This window comes from Scyliorhinus canicula, chromosome 13 (genome assembly GCF_902713615.1).
Source record: "Scyliorhinus canicula chromosome 13, sScyCan1.1, whole genome shotgun sequence".
Classification (NCBI taxonomy): Eukaryota; Metazoa; Chordata; class Chondrichthyes; order Carcharhiniformes; family Scyliorhinidae; genus Scyliorhinus; species Scyliorhinus canicula.
The window spans coordinates 26794381-26817844 of record NC_052158.1 but is presented as its reverse complement, the minus strand read 5'-3'; the positions used below and the strand labels follow the sequence as shown (position 1 = coordinate 26817844).

Sequence of the window (23464 nt, the reverse complement as noted above, 5' to 3'; positions counted from 1 at the left end):
TCCTACCCAGATTTTTGTTTGTCTTTCAGTGCCTCCCCATCTTCATCCCTAAGGCCTTTTTTAAGTGGGTGAGTAGGATGATTATGGGCTTTGTGTGGGCGAATAAGACCCCACGAGTAAGGAGATCGCTGTTGGAGCGCAGTCGGGGGTGGGGGGTGGGTTGGCGCTGCCGAACTTGGAGCAGCTGGAGGTGGCGTCATGTAAAGGTACTAGTCTGGGAGCTTTGATAACGGCTCCTTTGCCGTTCTAGCCAACCCGTTACTGCACAAGTCCAGTGGAGGTGGCGACATTGTGGATCTGGGGACAGTGGAGGAGGTACAAGAGGGTGGAGGGAGCGGCGGTCTGGACCCCGATATGCAACAATCACAGGTTTGTCCCGGGTAGGATGGATGGTGAGTTCCAGAGCTGGCAGAGGGCAGGCATCAGAAGGATGGGAGATCTGTTCATAGACGGAAACTTTCCCAATTTGAAGGCGCTAGAGGACAAATTTAATCTGCCGCCAGGAAACGCCTTTAAGTATCTGCAAGTACGAGCCTTCCTGAAAAAAACAGGTAGTGGCCTTTCCAACGCTGCCGCCACTGAGGATACAGGACAGGCTGGTCTCCGGCACCTGGGTGGGGGAGGGGAGGGTGTCGGATATCTACCAGGAACTGCAAGAGGCGGAGGAAACCCTGGTGGAGGAGCTCACGGGCAAGTGGGAGGAGGAGCTAGGTGAGGAGTTGGAAGCGGGTCTGTGGGCAGAGGTCCTGGGCAGGGTTGATTCCTCCTCATCATGTGCCAGGCTCAGTCTAATTCAATTTAAAGTGGTCCACCGGGCACACATGACGGCAGCGAGAATGAGCAAGTTTTTTTGGGGTAGAAGACAGTTGTATGAGGTGCAAGGGCAGCCCTGCAAACCATGTCCATATGTTTTGGGCATGCCCGGAGCTTAGAGAGTTCTGGCAAGGGTTCGCGAGGGCAATGTCCAAGGTGCTTAACACACGGGTGGTGCCGAGTCCAGAGATAGCGATCTTTGGAGTGTCAGAAGACCCGGGAGTTCAGGGGGCGAAAGAGACCAACGTCTTGGCTTTTGCCTCCCTAGTAGCCCGGAGACGGTTTTATTAATGTGGAGGGACTCCCAGCCCCCAAGTGCAGAGACTTGGGTTACCGACATGACTGGGTTTCTCAGCCACGAGAAAATAACGTTTGCCTTAAGAGGGTCTACGTTAGGGTTCTCCCGGAGGTGGCAGCCGTTCGTCGACTTTCACGGGGAAAATTAAAATGTCAGCAGCAGCAGCAATCCGTGGCGGGTGGAGGGGGTGAGTGCTTCATTGGGATGGTGTGGGAAGACTGGGTCATGTGGGGTGATGCCTATTTAATTGTTATTGTATATTCTCTTTTTGCACTATGTTAATGTTCACTCTAGTTTGTTTTGTTGTTATGGTTACTACTGTTTTATTATGAAAAATTCTGCAAAACCTTAATAAAAATACTTTAAAAAAGATAAATAGAGGCATAGAGTGCAAAAACAAAGTTACAGTGCACCTTTATAAAACTGGCATTCAGACTCAACTGGAGTATTGTGTCCAATTCTGGGCACCAGACTTTAGGGAAGGCATTAGAGCGGATGCAGAGAACATTCCCTGAAAGGTTCCAGGAATGAGAGTCTTCAGTAACTCGTGAAGCTGCCGTTGTTTTCCTGAGAGAAGACTAGGCTGGGAGGAGATTTGATACGTATATTCCAACTCCTGGGTCCAGACATGGTAGAGAGGCATTTTTTCCAAATTTGACAAAAGAGTCAAGGACCAAGAGAACACAGATTGAAGAAGCAAGGCGATATTAAGCAACAGCATTTTTGCACAATGGGCAATTGCGATCTGGAACACACTGCCTGGGAGGGCGGTAGAAGTAGATTCAATCGTGGCTTTTAGACGAGAATCCAGTAAGTGCCTGAAGGGAAATAGCTTGCAGGGTGACAGGGGAAGGGTGGAGGAGATTTTTGACTGGCTAAATTACCCTTGCAGTGAGGCAGCATGGGCTGGAGAGGGCGGTAGGCCTATTGTGCTGAAACTATTCTTGTGATCCGACAATGAAGAGAACGATTTAGAGCAGATAGAAATCAGGCACTGCCTCGTGTGCATTTTGAACCAAGAAGTGTATTTGCTACAGCTTGAGGCAAGAGCCAATAATAGTTGATATTTAAAATGACTGCCATACTCCTGTACCTGGACACGGAATTATACATTCACGGCACAGAAGGAGGCCATTCATGCCATCGAATCCATGCTGCCTCTTCACACAGCAGTTACATCTCCATGTGTTTATTTCCTCCAATGGTCCATCTAATTTCCCTCTGGAAGTGTTTTTTTTTTCCGTTTAAATTTATAGTCAGAGTGCCTAATTTTTTTAAATTAAAGGGCAATTTAGTGTGGCCAACCCACCTACCCTGCACATCTTTGGGTTGGGGGGTGAGACCCACGCAAACACAGGGAGAATGTGAAAATTGCACACGGACAGTGACCCAGGGCCGGGCCAGTCCTCGGCGGCGTAGGCAGCAGTGCTAACCACTGTGCCATGTGCCATCCCTACTTGTCTGCTTTTGTACTCAATGCCTCTATTTATGAAGCAGAAGACCTTAAATACATTGCCGACTATCCCCTCAATCTGTCCTGCCACTTCCGACTGCAAACCGAACCTCCCCAGTCAGTGCAGAGAGGAGTCACCAATGGCTTGGTGAAGTTCACCAGGAAAATATCAGAGCAAAGAATTGCCTGTGTTTCAGCGCGTGGGCATTATGGTCATGATGTGACCCATCTGAAAACTCATTGGTATTAGGGAAGTCAACAGACATGAACGGTGATTGGGGTGTCAGGAGAAGGCAGCTTTAAGCTCGGTAGAAGACAGTGGTAAGGAAAACAATCAATATCTAAAGATGGTACGGGGTGGGGGGCGAATTGAGAGGATGGAGAATTGGTTGGACTTGGACTGAAAAGTCGAGCAGATTTGGAGAGTTCTCTATAGGTTATAAGAAAAATGGTGCTGTTCAATAATTCACACAGGAAATTAGAATAGGAGAGACTAAAATGTGTTAACGAATCTGACAAATCGATGGTAGATTGGACATGAGTTGGCCCAGGTCAGGAGATGAGAGCTAATTTGTGAGAGTGGGATACGGGTGACTGTAGTTTGGGTGAGTGGGATATTAGTATTAACAGTACGGAAGAGTGGTATATGAATGACAGTAGGACGGTGAGTAGGATATTAGAGGCCAGTGGAATGGGAGAGTAGGATATGAGTCACAATAGAATGGGAAGTGTGAACAAGTGGCAGTGGTTTGGGAGAGTGGGATATGACTGGCATAGAAAGGCAGTGGGATGTTAGAGGCAGTAGAATGGGAGACTGGGATATGAGTACAGTAGAATGGGAGAGTGGAATATGAGGGGCAGTAGAATGGCGAAGTGGGATGTTAGAGGCAGTGGAATAGGAGAGTGAGATATGAGTGGTAGTAGAATGGGATTTAAGTGACAGTAGTTCAGGAGAGTTGCATATCAGTGGCAATAGAATGAGAGAGAGATATGAGTGACAGTAAATGAGATAGAGGGACACGAGTGACAATAGAGTGAGAGTGGGATATGAGCGGCAGTAGAATGGGAGAGTGGGATATGAGTGGCAGTAGAATGGGAGAGTGGGATATGTGTGGCAGTAGAATGGGAGAGTGGGATATGAGTGGCAGTATTTTGGGAGAGTGGGACATGAATGGCAGTAGAATGGGAGAGAGGGATATGAGTGGCAGTAGAATGGGAGAGTGGGATATGAGTGGCAGTAGGATGGGAGAGTGGGATATGAGTGGCAGTGGGATATGAGTGGCAGTAGAATGGGAGTGGGGGATATGAGTGCCAGTAGAATGAGAGAGGGGGATATGAGTGCCAGTAGAGTGGGAGAGTGGGATATGAATGCCAGTAGAATGGGAGAGGGGGGAAATGAATCACAGTAGAATGAAAATGAAATGAAAATGAAAATTGCTTATTGTCACGAGTAGGCTTCAAATGAAGTTACTGTGAAAAGCCCCTAGTCACCACATTCCGGTGCCTGTTCGGGGAGGCTGTTACAGGAATCGGGCCGTGCTGCTGGCTTGCCTTGGTCTGCTTTCAAAGCCAGCGATTTAGCCCTGTGCTAAACAACCCCTGGGGAGGAATGGGAGGATGATACATAATTGACAGTAGGGCAAAGTTGCTAATCAGTGTCAAGATCTTGGAAGAGTGGGATATGAGTGGCAGTGGAATAGGAGAGCTGGGTATGAGCAACAGTAGATTGGGAGAGTGGGGTATGAATATTAGTTGAATGGGAGAGTGGGTATGAGTCACAGTAGATTGTGTGTGGGGGGAATGACTGGCAGTAGGATGGTAGAGTGGATATATTACAGACTGGAATGGGAGAGTGGGATATAAATCACAATAGATTGAGAGAGTGGGATATGTGGGAGTACGTCGGGAAAGTGGGAGATGCGGGAGAGTAGAATGGGAGAGTGGGATATGTGCGGTGGTGGAATGGGAGTGTGGGGTATGAGTGGCAGTAGAATGGGAGAGTGGGGTATGAGTGGCAGTAGAATGGCAGAGTGGGATATGAATCATTGTAGAATGGGAGACTTGGTGGCACAGTGGGTTAGCTCTGCTGCCTCACGGCGCCGAGGTCCCAGGTTCGATCCCGGCTCTGGGTCACTGTCCGTGTGGAGTTTGCACATTCTCCCCATGTCTGCGTAGGTTTCGCCCCCACAACCCAAAGATGTGCAAGCTAGGTAGATTGGCCTCGTTAAATTGCCCCTTAATTGGAAAAAAAATGAGTTGGGTACTCTAAATTAAAAAAAAAAAGTAGAATGGGAGACTGGGAAATGAATGGCAGTAGATTGGGAGAGTGGGATATGAGTCAGGTAAATTGGGAGCGTTGGATATGGGTGGCAGTAGAATGTGAGATTTTGATATTGTCAGAAGGGGAAAGGGGATATGAGTCAGTAGAATAGGAGAGTGGGATATAAGGGACAGTGGAATGGGAGAGTGGGATATGAGTGGTAGAACAATGGGAGAGTGACATATGAGTCACAGTAGAATGGGAGAGTGGGATACAAGGGACAGTGGAATGGGTGAGTGGGACATGAGTGGTAGTGGATTCATAGAGAGGAATATGTGATAATTTCTCTCTGTATTTCGAGATGTTTTCTCTGTGGTTGGAGGTGATTTCTCTCTGTGATTGGGGATGCTTTCTCTCTCTGTTTCGGATGATTCCTCTGCGATTGGGGATGATTTCTCTTTGTGATTGGGATTATTTCTCTTTTTAATTGGGAAGATTTCTCTCTGCAACTGGGAATGATTTCTCTCTGTGATTGGAGATGGTATCTCTGTGTATGGGGATCATTTCTCTTTGTAATTGGGGGTGGATTCTCTCTACGATTGGGAATGATTTCTCTCTGTGTATGGGGATAATTTATCTTTGTGATTGGGGTGGTTTCTTTGTGATTGGGGATAATGCTCTCTGTGATTGGGGGTGATTTCTCTTTGTGATTGAGGATGATTCTCTCTTTGATTGGGGATGATTTCTCTCTACGATTGGGGATGATTTCTCTGTGTATGGGGATCATTTCTCTTTGTGATTGGGGTGGTTTCTCTGTGATTGGAGTGATTTCTCTGAATTAAATGAAATGAAATTCTCTTATTGTCACGAGTAGGCTTCAATGAAGTTACTGTGAAAAGCCCTTAGTCTCCACATTCCGGCACCTGTCCAGGGAATCGAACCGTGCTGCTGGCCTGCTTTAAAAGCCAGCGATTTAGCCGAGTGATTGGGGTGGTTTCTCTCATGGTTGGGTATGATTTCTCTTTGTGATTGGGGATTATGCTCTGTGATTGGGGATGATTTCTCCTTGTGATTGGGGATGTTTTCTCTTTGTGATGGGGATGATTTCAGTTTGGATACCGGAAGCGGAAGTAGCTCCCCTTGAGTGTCTACGCAGTTCCGGTTCCGGTGGCCAGAGGTCAGGAAGATGGCCGCGCCCATGGCCGTAGTTTGAGCCGCTTTCTCATGTTGCTCCTGTTCTTAAGGCGGGAGCTTCGGCCTCCGGCTCGGCTCCACCCCGGGGTCTCGGCCCGGGCCCTGCTCAGCAGCGGGGCCCGGAGTCCCGTCCGGGACCGAGTCGAGAAGGAGAGGCGGCAGCGGAGGAGGGTGGAGGAGATTGAGGCACGGAGTGTGAGGGATGAGGTGAGAGGAGGAGGAGGAGTGGGCAGGGTGTGCGGAGGGGAGGGTGTGTGATGGGGAGGGTGTGTGTGGGTGGAAGGGGAGAGGGCAGGGTGTGTGTAGGGAAGGGGGTGGAAGGGGAGAGGGCAGGGTGTGTGTAGGGGAGGGGGTGTGTGGATGGAAGGGGAGAGGGCACGGTGTGTGTAGGGGAGGGGGTGGAAGGGGAGAAGGCAGGGTGTGTGTGGGGGAGGGGGGTGTGGGTGGAAGGGGAGAGGGCAGGGTGTGTGTAGGGAAGGGGGTGGAAGGGGAGCGGGCAGGGTGTGTGTAGGGGAGGGGGTGTGTGTAGGGGAGGGGGCACGGTGTGTGTAGGGGAGGGGGTGGAAGGGGAGAAGGCAGGGTGTGTGTGGGGGAGGGGGGTGTGGGTGGAAGGGGAGAGGGCAGGGTGTGTGTAGGGAAGGGGGTGGAAGGGGAGAGGGCAGGGTGTATGTAGGGAAGGGGGTGGAAGGGGAGAGGGCAGGGTGTGTGTAGGGAAGGGGGTGGAAGGGGAGAGGGCAGGGTGTGTGTAGGGGAGGGGGTGTGTGGGTGGAAGGGGAGAGGGCAGGGCTGCATGTGTGGGGAGAGGGAGAGAAGTGGCCGTTTTGAGGAGGGTGGCAGGGGTGTATAAATGGGGGAGGGGCAGAAGAGGAAGAGTGTGAGCACAGGTAGTGTGTATGGGGGCTGGGCATGGTTATTAATTTGGATGGGTCAGGTATTGGTGGAGTTGAGTGGGAGGGTGTGAGAGGCTGGAAGAGGATTTGCTTTCAGACCAACGGGTTAGTCTGTGTGGTGTGAGGCAACTTATAACGGTTTGGGAGGTAGGACAGGTGAAACTTTGAAAGGAGCGTATGGGGACATCGGTTTGGGAGTGGATGATGTGGGGGGAGCTGCCTGTGGAGTCTGGATTTTGTAGATGGTGAGGGTGGGGGGGGGACCTTATCACCCATCTGCTGGAGTTCGCAGATGCACCGGTAATATCCAGGAATTACAATGGAAGTGATGGGAAAGGTGTTTGGACAATGGGGATTCTGCTCTGGGTTGTACCTTGTCTGTGGTCAGTTCCCAGTGCAATGCTGCCTTACACAGGGTAGAATAACTGTGTTTCCAGTGCTCACAGGGTCGGGGAGAGCAGTCTTGGTTGGAGCCCAAGGTGATCGCTTACTCTGTGCCTACACCACCTGGAGAGAAAAAAGGTAGGCACGAAAACTGGAACTTCAGTCTGGATCAGATGACTCAGCTTGTCGTGTGCTGTATTGTCCAGTCCCTTCAGAACCCTGTGTACTGCAATCACAACTCGAGTTTATCCTGTGAGGATGTCATGCATGTGGAAATTATATAATCACTCTCGTTACAGACGGGGAGAGGAACAAACTGGACTCCTTCATTTTTCTCGCCCGTTGTTCGTAAGCAGAGGTAGTTCGATATTTGAGATGGGCCCCGGCATGTTTCCCGACCCCACCGTTTATGAGGTCAATTTTGAAGTGATTCACAGCAAACCCTCTTCAGGGTTAAATCAGAAGTATAGTTTATTCATACATTCAAACCCGGGGGGAATGATCATTACTACATCACTACAATCCTGCACACAGGAAGGAAATGGAAGGGAAATAGCTTCACGACGAGTAAGAATACAAAAAAAGTCGACAAAGATATGATATTAATTCACGTGAATGTTCTTTCATGTTGGGGTTAAGATTCTGGTGGGCTTAGTGAGCTGAAAGCAGGAGTTGCAGATTTCCTGGGGCTGGTTTAGCACACTGGGCTAAATCGCTGGCTTTTAAAGCAGACCAAGGCAGGCCAGCTGCACGGTTCAATTCCCGTAACAGCCTCCCCGAACAGGCGCCGGAATGTGGCGACTAGGGGCTTTTCACAGTAACTTCATTACATAGAACAGTACAGCACAGAACAGGCCCTTCGGCCCTCGATGTTGTGCCGAGCCATGATCACCCTACTCAAACTCACGCATCCACCCTATACCCGTAACCCAACAACCCTTAACCTTACTTTTTTTTTTGGACACTACGGGCAATTTAGCATGGCCAATCCACCTAACTCGCACATCTTTGGACTGTGGGAGGAAACCGGAGCACCCGGAGGAAACCCACGCACACACGGGGAGGACGTGCAGACTCCGCACAGACAGTGACCCAGCCGGGAATCGAACCTGGGACCCTGGAGCTGTGAAGCATTTATGCTAACCACCATGCTACCCTGCTGCCCCGTGGAGCCCACTTGTGACAATAGCGATTTTCATTTCATTTCATTTCCTTTGAAGCTGGTGATGATGCAACAAGATGGGTTTGGTAACCAGAGACTTGGTCTGCTGTACAGGCGATGGCAGGAATCTTCCAGCCAACCACTCTGAGGAGGTTTAGACCCAAGGCATGCTTTGTTGTCAGCCTGGAGTCCAGCTTTGGTGTTGTCAGGCAGTAGGTTAATATCAGATTGCCTTGGGAATCCAGGGGTATAACAGAACTTTCTAATGGTTGGAGGAGCTGAGGTCATATACTGCTGTCCTTTGGTGTTTCAGGGTAACAATCAGTTTCTATGTTTTCGGTCACAATCCATTGCTCTCCTTGGGAGATAGAGGGTGGCAATTAGCATCTCCTCCAGTCTGACAAGATTCCGTGGCTGTCTCTTTGTTTTAAGTCCAGGCCGAGGTGACAAATCGTCTGCTACCCCCTGGAATTGGTCCACAAAACGATAGGTGTGAGATTCTGTAAGGGTGAGGGTTGAGCTTTGTCCTGTGATTGCTGCTAAAAGTTTCTAGAACTCTAGCCAGCTTGCAAATCATGTCACCTGTAGCAACTATGTTTTTGGTCCAGCAAAGTTAATTCTTAAACGAGCAAAAGGTAAGGTTTGATCTAAACCATTTATGATCTTCATTTATTCATGGACATGGCATTCTTCGACCCCTCAATCAATCTGCTTGCTGTCCTCTGGAATGATGAACAAAGATGGGCTGAATGGCCTTACTCATCCATAAAGGTTTTGAGACCTGGCTTTAGGCAGGAGGGGTGGGTATTTGGGTGTTTTCAGAGGCTATCGCAAGCATCTGGAATGCTGGCACAGATCAATGTTTCCTAACTTCACACATCTGTCGCAGATACCTCTGTGCCCTTGCCAGCCTCGTACAGTCCGCAGTACGTGGAGGCTGCCTGGTACTCCTGGTGGGAACGGCAAGGCTTCTTCAAACCCGAATATCATGTGAGTATCATCTGTGCATAGGACAGATCTGAGGGCGGGATTGGGGGGAGGGGGAGGGGGGGGGGGGTCCTCGTTCCAAACAAAGTGGTGAGAAATCATGGAGAAGATGGAAGCCCATCTGTGATATGGTAGAATTGCAGGGAGGGTCGGCAGGGGGAGACGGATTGGCAGGGGGAGGGATACGATGGAGAGGGGCGTTGTCTGTAAAACCTCAGACACTTCGACCAGTTTATTACTCAAACGTTTTACCGAGGCGCCTTTCTTTGCGTGATGACCGAAGGACAAATACAAGTTAGTCTCGCTGCTTCCTTCCACCTCTGCTACCTCTGCGCTGAGTCATTGCTGGGGTGGGTCCCGATGGTTTTTAAAGTTTTTTTTTGAGATTTTAATACACATTTTATTGAAAACTTCATCCACCAATAGACAGTCAGAGCAAACCATCCAGATTTAAATCCACTCCCAAAAATACAAGTTATACAAGCAATGAGTGTGTCTTGCATTAAAACATTGCAACCAGGAAATGTCTCCGGGCCATTCGAATACAAAGTTCCACCATAGAAGGTATGGTCCCAGACCAGTGCACATGGAAGTGAGATAATTGAATTTACTTGTAAAAAAAAAAAAGACTCTCATTACAACTACAATCCTGCACATGGTCTTTTGTAGGCCCTGAGAGATTTGTGAATGTGAGGAATTACACCATCACCAGCAACGGTAGCTTTGATTAAGGAATCCAATTCTTCATCTCCTCGAATGGCGAGCTGCAAGTGGCGAGGGTGGGGGAGGTGGTGGGGTGCGCTTCACCTTCAAGTCTTTGGAGGCGTTTCCTGCCAATGCCCGTACCTCGGCTATCAGGTATTCCAGAATGGCCGTGCTGTAGACGGTTGCCATGGCGCCCACCCGGCCGTGGCTGGTGGTCCGGGACTTCAGGTGACGATGGATCTGCCCGACCGGGAACTGCAGCCCGGCCCGCTGTGAGCGGGAAACCACTTTGGTCTTGGCCTTGCCCGAGTCTTTACCTGCTTTACCGCCAGCCATCACCTCGTGTCCGCTCTGCTCTGGCTTTTCAAACCGCTCTTGGGTCCCGATGCTTGATCTTTATGCCCCTCTTTGTGCCTTTCCAGAAAGTTCTCTGACCCTCAGTCAATGAGGTCTCGGGGGCGGGGTGGCCGTATCACTGAATGGAGCAGCTGATTGGAACTCTGCAGGATACCTGGAGCCCACCCCCAGGGGTTCATCTCCAGGTGCATTGTTTGCACGTACTTTTACTCCATATATGGTAAACTGGGTGCCAGAAAGTCTAGCTTTATTAGGGAAGTCCACAACAATTGATCCATTTGAATAGGACCGATTGTTTCCTGATGTGTTGTTGACAGGGCAGGTCCAGACATGTCCTGGCAGTCTGTCTGTGTTCAGTTGATTCGATCTTGGCCAAGTTTGAATTCCCAGCAGGCCTGCCTGGAGCAGACTGTTGTTCAATTTAAAATCTCAAATTCTTAATTTCGAGTGTCCAATTTTATATTGGGCCTAAAATTCGGCCGCTGTCCATTTTACCACAGGGGTGTGTGTGTGTGAGTGAGAGACTGCCGAGAGGTGGGGTGGGAGGGAGGATAGATAATTCGCGATGGTCCCAGTGAGAATCACAAGGTGCAGAGAGATACTGGGCCTGGGTTGAATCATCTTGACTGCAACTTTCTCCCCAGGAACACTTGCCTCACCGCCAGGAATCCTCCTTCTCTCTGTGCATCCCTCCCCCCAACGTGACTGGATCTCTCCACCTGGGCCACGCACTGACTGTTGCGATCCAGGATGCTGTGGTTCGATGGTAAGTGTTTTTTTTAAATTAAGAATACCCAATTCATTTTTTCCAATTATTGGCAGTTTAGCGTGGCCAATTCATCTGCCCTGCGCATCATTTTGGGAAGTGGGGGTGAGACTCGTGTCGACACTGGGGAGAAAGTGCAAACTCCGCACAGTGACATGGGCCGAGATTGCACCCGGGTCCTCGACGCCGTGAGGCTGCTGTGCTTCACTACCATAAGGCAGCAGTGTTTCACCACTCTGCCGCCCCTCGATGGTAATCAGTTTAAGCTGTACAATGGGGAACAGACACTGGATAGCAGCACGTGGGCAGCACGGTACCACAGTGGTTAGCACAGTTACTTCACAGCTCCAGAGTCCCAGGTTTGATTCTGGCTTCGGGTGACTGTCTGTGCGAAGTCTGCATGTTCTCCCCGTGTCTCTGTGAGTTTCCTGTTTCCTCCCACAGTCCAAAGATGTGCAGGTTAGGTGGATTGGCCAAGATAAATTGCCCTTGGTCTCCAAAAAAGATTAGGTGGGGTTACGGGGAAAGGGTGGAGATGCGGGCTTAAGTGGGGTGCTCTTTCCAGGGTCCAGTGCAGACTTGATGGGCCGATTGACCACCTTCTGCACTGTAAATGCTATTCTATAAGCATTGGGTACAGTGCTGGTGGGTACAGGTCTGTCACTGTATAACACTGGGGTACAGTGTGGTGGGTACAGGTCTGTCCCTGTATAACACTGGTACAGTGCTGGTGGGTACAGGTCTGTCACTGTATAACACTGGGGTACAGTGCTGGTGGGTACAGGTCTGTCACTGTATAACACTGGGATACAGTGCTGGTGGGTACAGGTCTGTCACTGTATAACACTGGGGTACAGGTCTGTCACTATAACACTGGGATACAGTGTGGTGGGTACAGGTCTGTCACTGTATAACACTGGGGTACCGTGCTGTTGGGTACAGGTCTGTCACTGTATCACACTGGGGTACAGTGCTGGTGGGTACAGGTCTGTCACTATAACACGGATACAGTGCTGGTGGGTACAGGTCTGTCACTGTATAACACTGGGGTACAGTGCTGGTGGGTACAGGTCTGTCACTGTATCACACTGGGGTACAGTGCTGGTGGGTACAGGTCTGTCACTATAACTCTGGGGTACAGTGCTGGTGGGTACAGGTCTGTCACTGTATAACACTGGGATACAGTGCTGGTGGGTACAGGTCTGTCACTGTATAACACGGGTACTGTGCTGGTGGGTACAGGTCTGTCACTGAATACCACTGGGGTACCGTGCTAGTGGGTACAGGTCTGTCACTGTATCACACTGGGGTACAGTGCTGGTGGGTACAGGTCTGTCACTGTATAACACTGGGGTCCAGTGCTGGTGGGTACAGGTCTGTCGCTGTATAACACTGGGATACAGTGCTGGGGGGTACAGGTCTGTCACTGTATAACACTGGGGTACAGTGCGGTGGGTACAGGTCTGTCACTGTATAACAGTGGGGTGCAGTGCTGGTGGGTACAGGTCTGTCACTGTATAACAGTGGGGTACAGTGCTGGTGGGTACAGGTCTGTCACTGTATAACACTGGGGTACAGTGCGGTGGGTACAGGTCTGTCACTATAACAGTGGGGTACAGTGCGGTGGGTACAGGTCTGTCACTATAACAGTGGGGTACAGTGCGGTGGGTACAGGTCTGTCACTGTATAACACTGGGGTACAGTGCGGTGGGTACAGGTCTGTCGCTGTATAACACTGGGGTACAGTGCGGTGGGTACAGGTCTGTCACTGTATAACACTGGGATACAGTGCTGGTGGGTACAGGTCTGTCACTGTATGACACTGGGGTACAGTGCTGGTGGGTACAGGTCTGTCACTGTATAACACTGGGGTACAGTGCGGTGGGTACAGGTCTGTCGCTGTATAACAGTGGGGTATAGTGTTGACACCTGTAACACAAAGAAGGCAATGTTAAGCTGTGATGTGGAGATGTCGGCGTTGGACTGGGGTGAGCACAGTTAGAAGTCTTACAACACCAGGTTAAAGTCCAACTTGTTTGTTTCAAACACTAGCTTTCGGAGCACTGCTCCTTCACCTGAGGATTTACCTGAGGAAGGAGCAGCACTCCGAAAGCTAGAGTTTGAAACAAACAAGTTGGACTTTAACCTGGTGTTGTAAGACTTCTTACAATGTTAAGCTGAGCATGGAGTTGAGAGTTGAAAGTGCATGACCTTTTCTTTCAGGAGGAGGATGCAGGGCTGGAAGGTTCTTTGGCTTCCAGGCTGTGACCATGCGGGAATCGCTACTCAGGTGAGTCTTGCTTCGGCCTCTCGGTGCCATTTGCGTTGGTCCCTGGATACTCGCCCAGTTGGTGCTGTGCTCCCAATGCTGAAGGACAGAATAGGTGACTTGGGGATGGGTTGTCGACGGGAGGATGGGGTCTGACGATTGCCCTAGTTTGTATTAGACCAACACTGCTTGACATATTGTAATCGGGGCTGTGTGTCTCCTGTAGCTCTGTCGCAGTGACTGACATTTAATCCCACAACACTTTGCCAGCGATAAATCAGACAATGAGGGCCTTATTCTGCTGCTAACACATTCTGCTACTTTGCCTTGCGACAGCACTCTCCTTTAATCTGCTATTAACACCTGTACTGACCAGGCTGTGTCTTGAATACTGCTATCAGGGCTCCCATTGCCTGGGTTCCATAACTTCTTTTTCATTAGATCTCCTCCACTCTCTAACCTTTCCCTGACCTTTCTTTTGCACCCTCCACACTATTTAACAATCCCTGCACCCCTCCCCCCCTTTAAAATCAGTAGGGAAAAACAACATCCCCTCCACGATAGTCAGTATTGGGGCCCTGCAAGGCTGCGCACTTAGCTCCCTTCTATACTCCCTGTACACCCATACTGTGTAGCAAAATGTGGCTCCAACTCCATTTACATGTTTGCTGATGACACGACCGTATTGGGTCGGATCTCAAACAACGATGAGTCAGAATACAGGAGGGAGATAGAGAACCTAGTGGAGTGGTGTGATGCCAACAATCTCTCCCTCAATGCCAGCAAAACTAAAGAGCTGGTCACTGACTTCAGGAAGCAACGTACTGTACACACCCCTGTCTGCGTCAATGGTGCCGTGGTGGAGATGATTGACAGCTTCAAATTCCTAGGTGTCCACATCACCAACAATCTCTCCTGGCCCAACCACATCGACGCTATGACCAAGAAAGCACAACAGCGCCTGTACTTTCTCAGGAAACTAAGGAAATTCGGCAAACCCACATTAACTCTTACCAATGTGTACAGATGCACCAGAGAAAGCATCCTATTCTATTGCATCATAGCTTGGTATGGCAACTGCTGGGCCCAAGACTATAGGAAACTACAGAGTCGTAAACATCGCCCAGTCCATCACTCAAACCCGTCTCCCATCCATTGACTCTGTCTACACCTCCCGCTGCCTGGGGAAAGTGGGCAGCATAATCAAAGACCCCACTTGGTTATTCTCTCTTCCAACCTCTTCCATAGGGTCGGAGATACAAAAGTCTGAGAACACGCACTAACAGGTTCAAAATCATCATCTTCCCCGCTGTTACCAGCCTCCTGAATGACCCTCTTGTGGACTGAACTGATCTCTCTATGCATCATTTCGACTGAGTAGTACTACACTCCGTATGCTTCACCAATCCATTGTGTATTTACATTGTGTATTTATGTATGTCCTATGTTTTTTCATGTACGGAATGATCTGTCTGGACTGAACGCAGAACAATATTTTTCACTGTACCTTGGGACATGTGACAATAAACAAATCCAAAGGCTAACGTTCCATGAGGCTTTCTTGCTGCACTTGCATTCTAGCCTTCAGTGACGTATGAACAAGGACATCTAAGTCCCTTTGTACATCTACACTTTCTAATTTCTTACCATTTAAGAAATGCTCCACATATGTTCCTTCTGAAGTGGAGGACCTCACATTCAGAACATAACCAGGAGCAGGAGTGGGAATCCCTGCCTTGTGCCTCTGTGCAGCTGGAAGTATTTTGAGCTGGTGGTGTTAGTCCGCACGCTCATCACGGGAACGTTCTACAGACGTTTCACCCGGGTGGTAAACACTGCTCCAAGCCCAAACTGCTCTGAGGTACTTCCAAACGGCAGCACGGTGACGCAGTGGTTAACACTGCTGCCTCACAGCACTGAGGACCTGGGTTCAATCCCTGCTCCAGGTCACTGTCCATGTGGAGTTTGCACATTCTCCCCGTGTCTGCGTGGGTTTCACCCCCACAATCCATAGATGTGCAGGGTAGGTGGATTGGCCACGCTAAATTGCCCCTTAATTGGAAAAATGAATTGGGTACTCTAAATTTTTAAAAAATATTCTAGTGTTCCCTCCCGGATGGGGTCATTATCACTTTGACTAATTGCCTGATGTTCAAGGTTAGCTCTGTGACGTCGCTACTGGATTGTTTTCCAAACTCAAGCCGCTGCCCGGGTAGAGGTGCTCCCCTCGGGTCCTCCCGCTTTCACCAAATTCCCCTTTTCACCAAACTCCAGACGCGCTCTGATGCACTCTGTGCAGCCAAGCCGGCACTGAAGGAGCCCTCCTTTTATGGCCCCTCATTCAGGACTTCTGAAACTGGATCAAACCACCTTTCATTCCATTTGCCACGTCCTTGCCCACTCACTGAGTCTGTCCAAATCCTCCTGTAGCCGTTTTGCATCTTCCTCACGACACACATTCCCGCAGAGCATTGTGTCATCTGCCAATTGAGAAATATCACATTTGGTCCCCACATCCAAAACACTGATATACGTTGTGAATAGCTGACGCCTCGAGTACTGATTCTTGTGCTACCCTGCTAGCCACAAAGTGCCAACGAGTCAATGACCTGTTTACTCCTACTCTGTTTTCTGCCCGTTTAGCCCAACCTCAATCTATGTCAGTGTAATAAAAGTAAAGTTGCCACAGTCCCAGATGACCATAGGCTGCTTTCCCCTTTGACTGGGAGAGCTGGCTGGTGGTGATTTAACCTGAGAATCACCACACCTCAGGCAAGGGGCAAGGTTGAGAAGGCAGGTCCCTCATGAATAACTTCAACCGGTACGGGAATTGAACCGTCACTACTGGCTCCCTCTGCATCACGAACCAGATGTACAGCCAATTGAACCAAACCTGCCAGCTGTCCCCTCTGCTTTAATTTTGTTAATTAACCTCCTGTGGGGAAACTTTATCAAAAGCCTTCTGAAAGTCCAAAAATACTGTGTCCACTGACTTCGGTTTATCAGTTTCTTGAGTAACATCCTCAAAATACTCCAAAACAAGTTTGTGTCAGAATGATTTCCCGTTCATAAATCTGTGTCGACTATTATTATCCAGGCGCCCATTTGTCACATCCTTTACAATAGATTCTAACATTTCCCCCTCCCATTGATGTCAGGCTAACAGGTCTGTAGTTTCTCACTCCCTCCCTCCTTCAAGTGGGGGAACGTTAATACTGCAGTGAAGTTACTGTGAATAGCCCTCAGTCACCACATTCCTCCGCCTGTTCGGGTACACAGAGGGAGAATTCAGAATGTCCAACCCAGAGTGTTGAAAGATTCCTTGAAAGATTAGAAGGTTGCAAATATCGTCCCACTATTTGTGATGTATGAAGTTTTAGAGTTTGGGTATCGTAGATATATTTTTTTAACACGGGTATGTTCTATATAAACAGATTAATTATTAATAAGTTTATATAGAACATATCCCTTGTTAAAAAATATGTCTACGATAGCTGAACTCTAAAACTTCCCAAACAACATCAAAATGAATAACCATCTATAATTACCACAATACAGGGATGATGCTCCAATCTGGGAACCATCTTTTTCCTGGTCCAGTGAAGATACTTTAAAACTGCTGTGACGAAGGTTTTCTGCATTGCCTTGGCCTTGAGATTTAGATGCTTTTTTTGCTTCAGGCTTGGTGGCTGGAAACTGGCCTGCCCACTCTCTGAGGCAGCTCGATGATAACTGCCTCTCCTGGCATCTCAGGGTCTGGGCAATTGCACCTTTGTTGCTCTTTGATTATATATTCTGCGTAGGCTGTCTGCCCCTATCAACTTCCTTAACTATACATTGACATGTGTATGTCTCAGGAACTTATCTAATCGCTATAATCTGTTTGTCCTCCATTTGCTAGTCATACCTGATTATTATCTAAACTGCCGCTCTAAATTTGTGACTGGGAGACACATACCAACGGGGGCCCCTTTGCATACTGTCTCCAGGCAGATTCATGGCAATTTCTATAGCTCTTTTTACAGCAGCCAAGGAAGTGCTTTCTGGAGTGTAGTCATTGTTGTAACGTAGGAAACCGGACAGATAATTTGTGCACAGTAAGATCCCACCAATAGCAGTGCGATAATAACCAGATAATCATTTTTTGTACCACGTTTATTGAGGGACAAATATTGGCCAGGATACTGAAGGGGGGGGGGTTTAAGGACTGAGAGGGGGGGGGGGGGGGGGTTTAAGGACTGAGAGAGGGGGTGGGGAGAGGTTTAGAGGAGCTGAGAGGATCTGGTGACACGGTCAGCGTGGCCACCAGTGGTGGGACAATAGAAATGATGGTCGCTAGAATCTCTTGCCGTGACGGGGATTGCTCGGTGTATAGGTTGGAGCCAAGAATCACGCTCAGCCTGTTCTCTCTCTCTCTTTCTCCTCCTGTTGGAAGGTGGTTGTGGAGAAACAGCTGCTGAGGGAACGAGGACTCAGGCGACAGGACCTGCCTCGAGCAGAGTTCTTGAGGGAGGTGTGGCGTTGGAAGGAAATGTAAGTACTGCTCTCAGCAATCTCGCTAACTGTCGCTCGGCTTCCCGGCCTGGCTCGGGTGTCAGTGGGTAGCGCGCACACTACTGAGTTGGAGGGCAGGGCTTCATGGTCCTTCAGCGCAACAAACTACACTGACTGCAGCACTGAGGGAGTGCTGCACTGTCAGAGGGTCAGTACTGAGGGAGTGCTGCACTGTCACAGGGTCAGTACTGAGGGAGTGCTGCACTGTCAGAGGGTCAGTACTGAGGGTGTGCTGCACTGTCAGAGGGTCAGTACTGAGGGAGTGCTGCACTGTCAGAGGGTCAGTACTGAGGGAGTGCTGCACTGTCAGAGGGTCAGTACTGAGGGAGTGCTGCACTGTCAGAGGGTCAGTACTGAGGGAGTGCTGCACTGTCAGAGGGTCAGTACTGAGGGAGTGCTGCACTGTCAGAGGGTCAGTACTGAGGGAGTGCTGCACTGTCAGAGGGTCAGTACTGAGGGAGTGCTGCACTGTCAGAGGGTCAGTACTGAGGGAGTGCTGCACTGTGAGAGGGTCAGTACTGAGGGAGTGCTGCACTGTCAGAGGGTCAGTACTGAGGGTGTGCTGCACTGTCAAGAGGGTCAGTACTGAGGGAGCGCTACACTGTCAGAGGGTCAGTACTGAGGGAGTGCCGCACTGTCAGAGGGGCAGTACTGAGGGTGTGCTGCACTGTCAGAGGGTCAGTACTGAGGGAGTGCTGCACTGTCAGAGGGTCAGTACTGAGGGAGTGCTGCACTGTCAGAGGGTCAGTACTGAGGGAGTGCTGCACTGTCAGAGGGTCAGTACTGAGGGAGTGCTGCACTGTCAGAGGATCAGTACTGAAGGAATGCTGGGCTGTCAGAGGGTCAGTACTGAGGGAGTGCTGCAATGTCAGAGAGTCAGTACTGAGGGAGTGCTGCACTGTCAGAGGGTCAGTACTGAGGGAGCGCTGCACTGTCAGAGGGTCAGTACTGAGGGAGTGCTGCACTGTCAGAGGGTCAGTACTGAGGGAGTGCTGCACTGTCAGAGGGTCAGTACTGAGGGAGTGCTGCACTGTCAGAGGGTCAGTACTGAGGGAGTGCTGCAGTGTCAGAGAGTCCGTACCAAGAGAGTGCTGCAGTGTCAGAGGGTTAGTACTGAGGGAGTGCTGCACTGTCAGAGGGTCAGTACTGAGGGAGTGCTGCACTGTCAGAGGGTCAGTACTGAGGGAGTGCTGCACTGTCAGAGGGTCAGTACTGAGGGAGTGCTGCACTGTCAGAGGGTCAGTACTGAGGGAGTGCTGCAGTGTCAGAGAGTCCGTACCAAGAGAGTGCTGCACTGTCAGAGGGTTAGTACTGAGGGAGTGCTGCATTGTCAGAGGGTCAGTACTGAGGGAGTGCTGCACTGTCAGAGGGTCAGTACTGAGGGAGTGCTGCACTGTCAGAGGGTCAGTACCAAGGGAGTGCTGCACTGTCAGAGGGTCAGTACTGAGGGAGTGCTGTACTGTCAGAGGGTCAGTACTGAAGGAGTGAGGGCAGCACGGTGGCCTAGTGGTTAGCACAACCGCCTCACGGCGCTGAGGTTCCAGGTTCGATCCCGGCTCTGGGTCACTGTACGTGTGGAGTTTGCATATTCTCCCCGTGTCTGCGTGGGTTTCGCCCCCACAACCCAAAAATGTGCAGAGCAGGTGGATTGGCCACGCTAAATTGCCCCTTAATTGGAAAAAATAATTGGGTAATCTAAATTTATTTTAAAAAAGTACTGAGGGAGTGCTGCACTGTCAGAGGATCAGTACTGAAGGAATGCTGCGCTGTCAGAGGGTCAGTACTGAGGGAGTGCTGCAATGTCAGAGAGTCAGTACTGAGGGAGTGCTGCACTGTCAGAGGGTCAGTACTGAGGGAGCGCTGCACTGTCAGAGGGTCAGTACTGAGGGAGTGCTGCACTGTCAGAGGGTCAGTACTGAGGGAGCGCTGCACTGTGAGAGGGTCAGTACTGTGGGAGTGCTGCACTGTCAGAGGGTCAGTACTGAGGGAGTGCTGCACTGTCAGAGGGTCAGTACTGAGGGAGTGCTGCACTGTCAGAGGGTCAGTACTGAGGGAGTGCTGCAGTGTCAGAGAGTCCGTACCAAGAGAGTGCTGCAGTGTCAGAGGGTTAGTACTGAGGGAGTGCTGCACTGTCAGAGGGTCAGTACTGAGGGAGTGCTACACTGTCAGAGGGTCAGTACTGAGGGAGTGCTGCACTGTCAGAGGGTCAGTACTGAGGGAGTGCTGCACTGTCAGAGGGTCAGTACCGAGGGAGTGCTGTACTGTCAGAGGGTCAGTACTGAAGGAGTGAGGGCAGCACGGTGGCCTAGTGGTTAGCACAACCGCCTCACGGCGCTGAGGTCCCAGGTTCGATCCCGGCTCTGGGTCACTGTACGTGTGGAGTTTGCATATTCTCCCCGTGTCTGCGTGGGTTTCGCCCCCACAACCCAAAAATGTGCAGAGTAGGTGGATTGGCCACGCTAAATTGCCCCTTAATTGGAAAAAATAATTGGGTAATCTAAATTTATTTTAAAAAAGTACTGAGGGAGTGCTGCACTGTCAGAGGATCAGTACTGAAGGAATGCTGCGCTGTCAGAGGGTCAGTACTGAGGGAGTGCTGCAATGTCAGAGAGTCAGTACTGAGGGAGTGCTGCACTGTCAGAGGGTCAGTACTGAGGGAGCGCTGCACTGTCAGAGGGTCAGTACTGAGGGAGCGCTGCACTGTCAGAGGGTCTGTACTGAGGGAGTGGTGCACTGTCAGAGGGTTAGTACTGAGGGAGTGCTGCTCTGTCAGAGGGTCAGTACTGAGGGAGTGCTGCACTGTGAGAGGGTCAGTACTGAGGGAGTGCTGCACTGTCAGAGGGTCAGTACTGAGGGAGTGCTGCACTGTCAGAGGGTCAGTACTGAGGGAGTGTTGCACTGTCAGAGGGTCAGTACTGAGGGAGTGCTGTACTGTCAGAGGGTCAGTACTGAGGGAATGCTGCACTGTCAGAGGGTCAGTACTGAGGGAGTGCTGCACTGTCAGAGGGTCAGTACTGAGGGAGTGAGGGCAGCACGGTGGCCTAGTGGTTAGCACAACCGCCTCACGGCGCTGAGGTCCCAGGTTCGATCCCGGCACTGGGTCACTGTCCGTGTGGAGTTTGCATATTCTCCCCGTGTCTGCGTGGGTTTCGCCCCCACAACCCAAAAATGTGCAGAGTAGGTGGATTGGCCACGCTAAATTGCCCCTTAATTGGAAAAAATAATTGGGTAATCTAAATTTATTTTAAAAAAGTACTGAGGGAGTGCTGCACTGTCAGAGGATCAGTACTGAAGGAATGCTGCGCTGTCAGAGGGTCAGTACTGAGGGAGTGCTGCACTGTCAGAGGGTCAGTACTGAGGGAGTGCTGCACTGTCAGAGGGTCAGTACTGAGGGTGTGCTGCACTGTCAGAGGGTCAGTACTGAGGGAGTGCTGTACTGTCAGAGGGTCAGTACTGAGGGAATGCTGCACTGTCAGAGGGTCAGTACTGAGGGAGTGCTGCACTGTCAGAGGGTCAGTACTGAGGGAGTGCTGCACCGTCAGAGGGTCAGTACGGAGGGAGTGCTGCACTATCAGAGGGTCAGTACTGAGGGAGTGCTGCACTGTCAGAGGGTCAGTACTGTGGGAGTGCTGCACTGTCAGAGTGTCAGTACTGAGGGAATGCTGCACTGTCAGAGGGTCAGTACTGAGGGAGTGCTGCACTGTCAGAGGGTCAGTACTGAGGGAATGCTGCACTGTCAGAGGGTCAGTACTGAGGGAGTGCTGCACTGTCAGAGGGTCAGTACTGAGTGAGTGCTGCACTGTCAGAGGGTCAGTACTGAGGGAGTGCTGCACTGTCAGAGGGTCAGTACTGAGGGAGTGCTGCACTGTCAGAGGGTCAGTACTGAGGGAGTGCTGCACTGTCAGAGGGTCAGTACTGAGGGAGTGCTGCACTGTCAGAGGGTCAGTACTGAGGGAGTGCTGCACTGTCAGAGGATCAGTACTGAAGGAATGCTGGGCTGTCAGAGGGTCAGTACTGAGGGAGTGCTGCAATGTCAGAGAGTCAGTACTGAGGGAGTGCTGCACTGTCAGAGGGTCAGTACTGAGGGAGCGCTGCACTGTCAGAGGGTCAGTACTGAGGGAGTGCTGCACTGTCAGAGGGTCAGTACTGAGGGAGTGCTGCACTGTCAGAGGGTCAGTACTGAGGGAGTGCTGCACTGTCAGAGGGTCAGTACTGAGGGAGTGCTGCAGTGTCAGAGAGTCCGTACCAAGAGAGTGCTGCAGTGTCAGAGGGTTAGTACTGAGGGAGTGCTGCACTGTCAGAGGGTCAGTACTGAGGGAGTGCTGCACTGTCAGAGGGTCAGTACTGAGGGAGTGCTGCACTGTCAGAGGGTCAGTACTGAGGGAGTGCTGCACTGTCAGAGGGTCAGTACTGAGGGAGTGCTGCAGTGTCAGAGAGTCCGTACCAAGAGAGTGCTGCACTGTCAGAGGGTTAGTACTGAGGGAGTGCTGCATTGTCAGAGGGTCAGTACTGAGGGAGTGCTGCACTGTCAGAGGGTCAGTACTGAGGGAGTGCTGCACTGTCAGAGGGTCAGTACCAAGGGAGTGCTGCACTGTCAGAGGGTCAGTACTGAGGGAGTGCTGTACTGTCAGAGGGTCAGTACTGAAGGAGTGAGGGCAGCACGGTGGCCTAGTGGTTAGCACAACCGCCTCACGGCGCTGAGGTTCCAGGTTCGATCCCGGCTCTGGGTCACTGTACGTGTGGAGTTTGCATATTCTCCCCGTGTCTGCGTGGGTTTCGCCCCCACAACCCAAAAATGTGCAGAGCAGGTGGATTGGCCACGCTAAATTGCCCCTTAATTGGAAAAAATAATTGGGTAATCTAAATTTATTTTAAAAAAGTACTGAGGGAGTGCTGCACTGTCAGAGGATCAGTACTGAAGGAATGCTGCGCTGTCAGAGGGTCAGTACTGAGGGAGTGCTGCAATGTCAGAGAGTCAGTACTGAGGGAGTGCTGCACTGTCAGAGGGTCAGTACTGAGGGAGCGCTGCACTGTCAGAGGGTCAGTACTGAGGGAGTGCTGCACTGTCAGAGGGTCAGTACTGAGGGAGCGCTGCACTGTGAGAGGGTCAGTACTGTGGGAGTGCTGCACTGTCAGAGGGTCAGTACTGAGGGAGTGCTGCACTGTCAGAGGGTCAGTACTGAGGGAGTGCTGCACTGTCAGAGGGTCAGTACTGAGGGAGTGCTGCAGTGTCAGAGAGTCCGTACCAAGAGAGTGCTGCAGTGTCAGAGGGTTAGTACTGAGGGAGTGCTGCACTGTCAGAGGGTCAGTACTGAGGGAGTGCTACACTGTCAGAGGGTCAGTACTGAGGAGTGCTGCACTGTCAGAGGGTC

At 50.7% G+C, this 23464-nt stretch overlaps 1 protein-coding gene and 1 pseudogene across 1 annotated transcript; one reads left to right on the top strand and one right to left on the bottom strand.

Annotated features, from left to right (window-relative positions):
* The first annotated feature begins 5861 nt into the window (after nucleotides 1–5861).
* Nucleotides 5862–18095, top strand: vars2 (valyl-tRNA synthetase 2, mitochondrial). Its single transcript, XM_038816999.1, has 6 exons — nucleotides 5862–6225; nucleotides 7346–7430; nucleotides 9344–9444; nucleotides 11148–11269; nucleotides 13493–13559; nucleotides 17974–18095. The coding sequence occupies exons 1-6, from the start codon at nucleotides 6049–6051 to the stop codon at nucleotides 18073–18075; spliced, it is 654 nt and encodes a 217-aa protein (XP_038672927.1). The 5' UTR covers nucleotides 5862–6048; the 3' UTR covers nucleotides 18076–18095.
* LOC119976463 lies at nucleotides 9801–11010 on the bottom strand (annotated as a pseudogene).
* Nucleotides 18096–23464: the final 5369 nt, after the last annotated feature.

Coding starts and splice junctions, on each gene's coding strand:
- vars2 (XM_038816999.1), top strand. CDS start 6,049: ATGTTGCTCCTGTTCTTAAGGCGGGAGCTTCGGCCTCCGGCTCGGCTC. Junction 6,226..7,345: donor CACGGAGTGTGAGGGATGAG/GTGAGAGGAGGA, acceptor CTGTGTTTCCAG/TGCTCACAGGGTCGGGGAGA. Junction 7,431..9,343: donor ACCACCTGGAGAGAAAAAAG/GTAGGCACGAAA, acceptor CATCTGTCGCAG/ATACCTCTGTGCCCTTGCCA.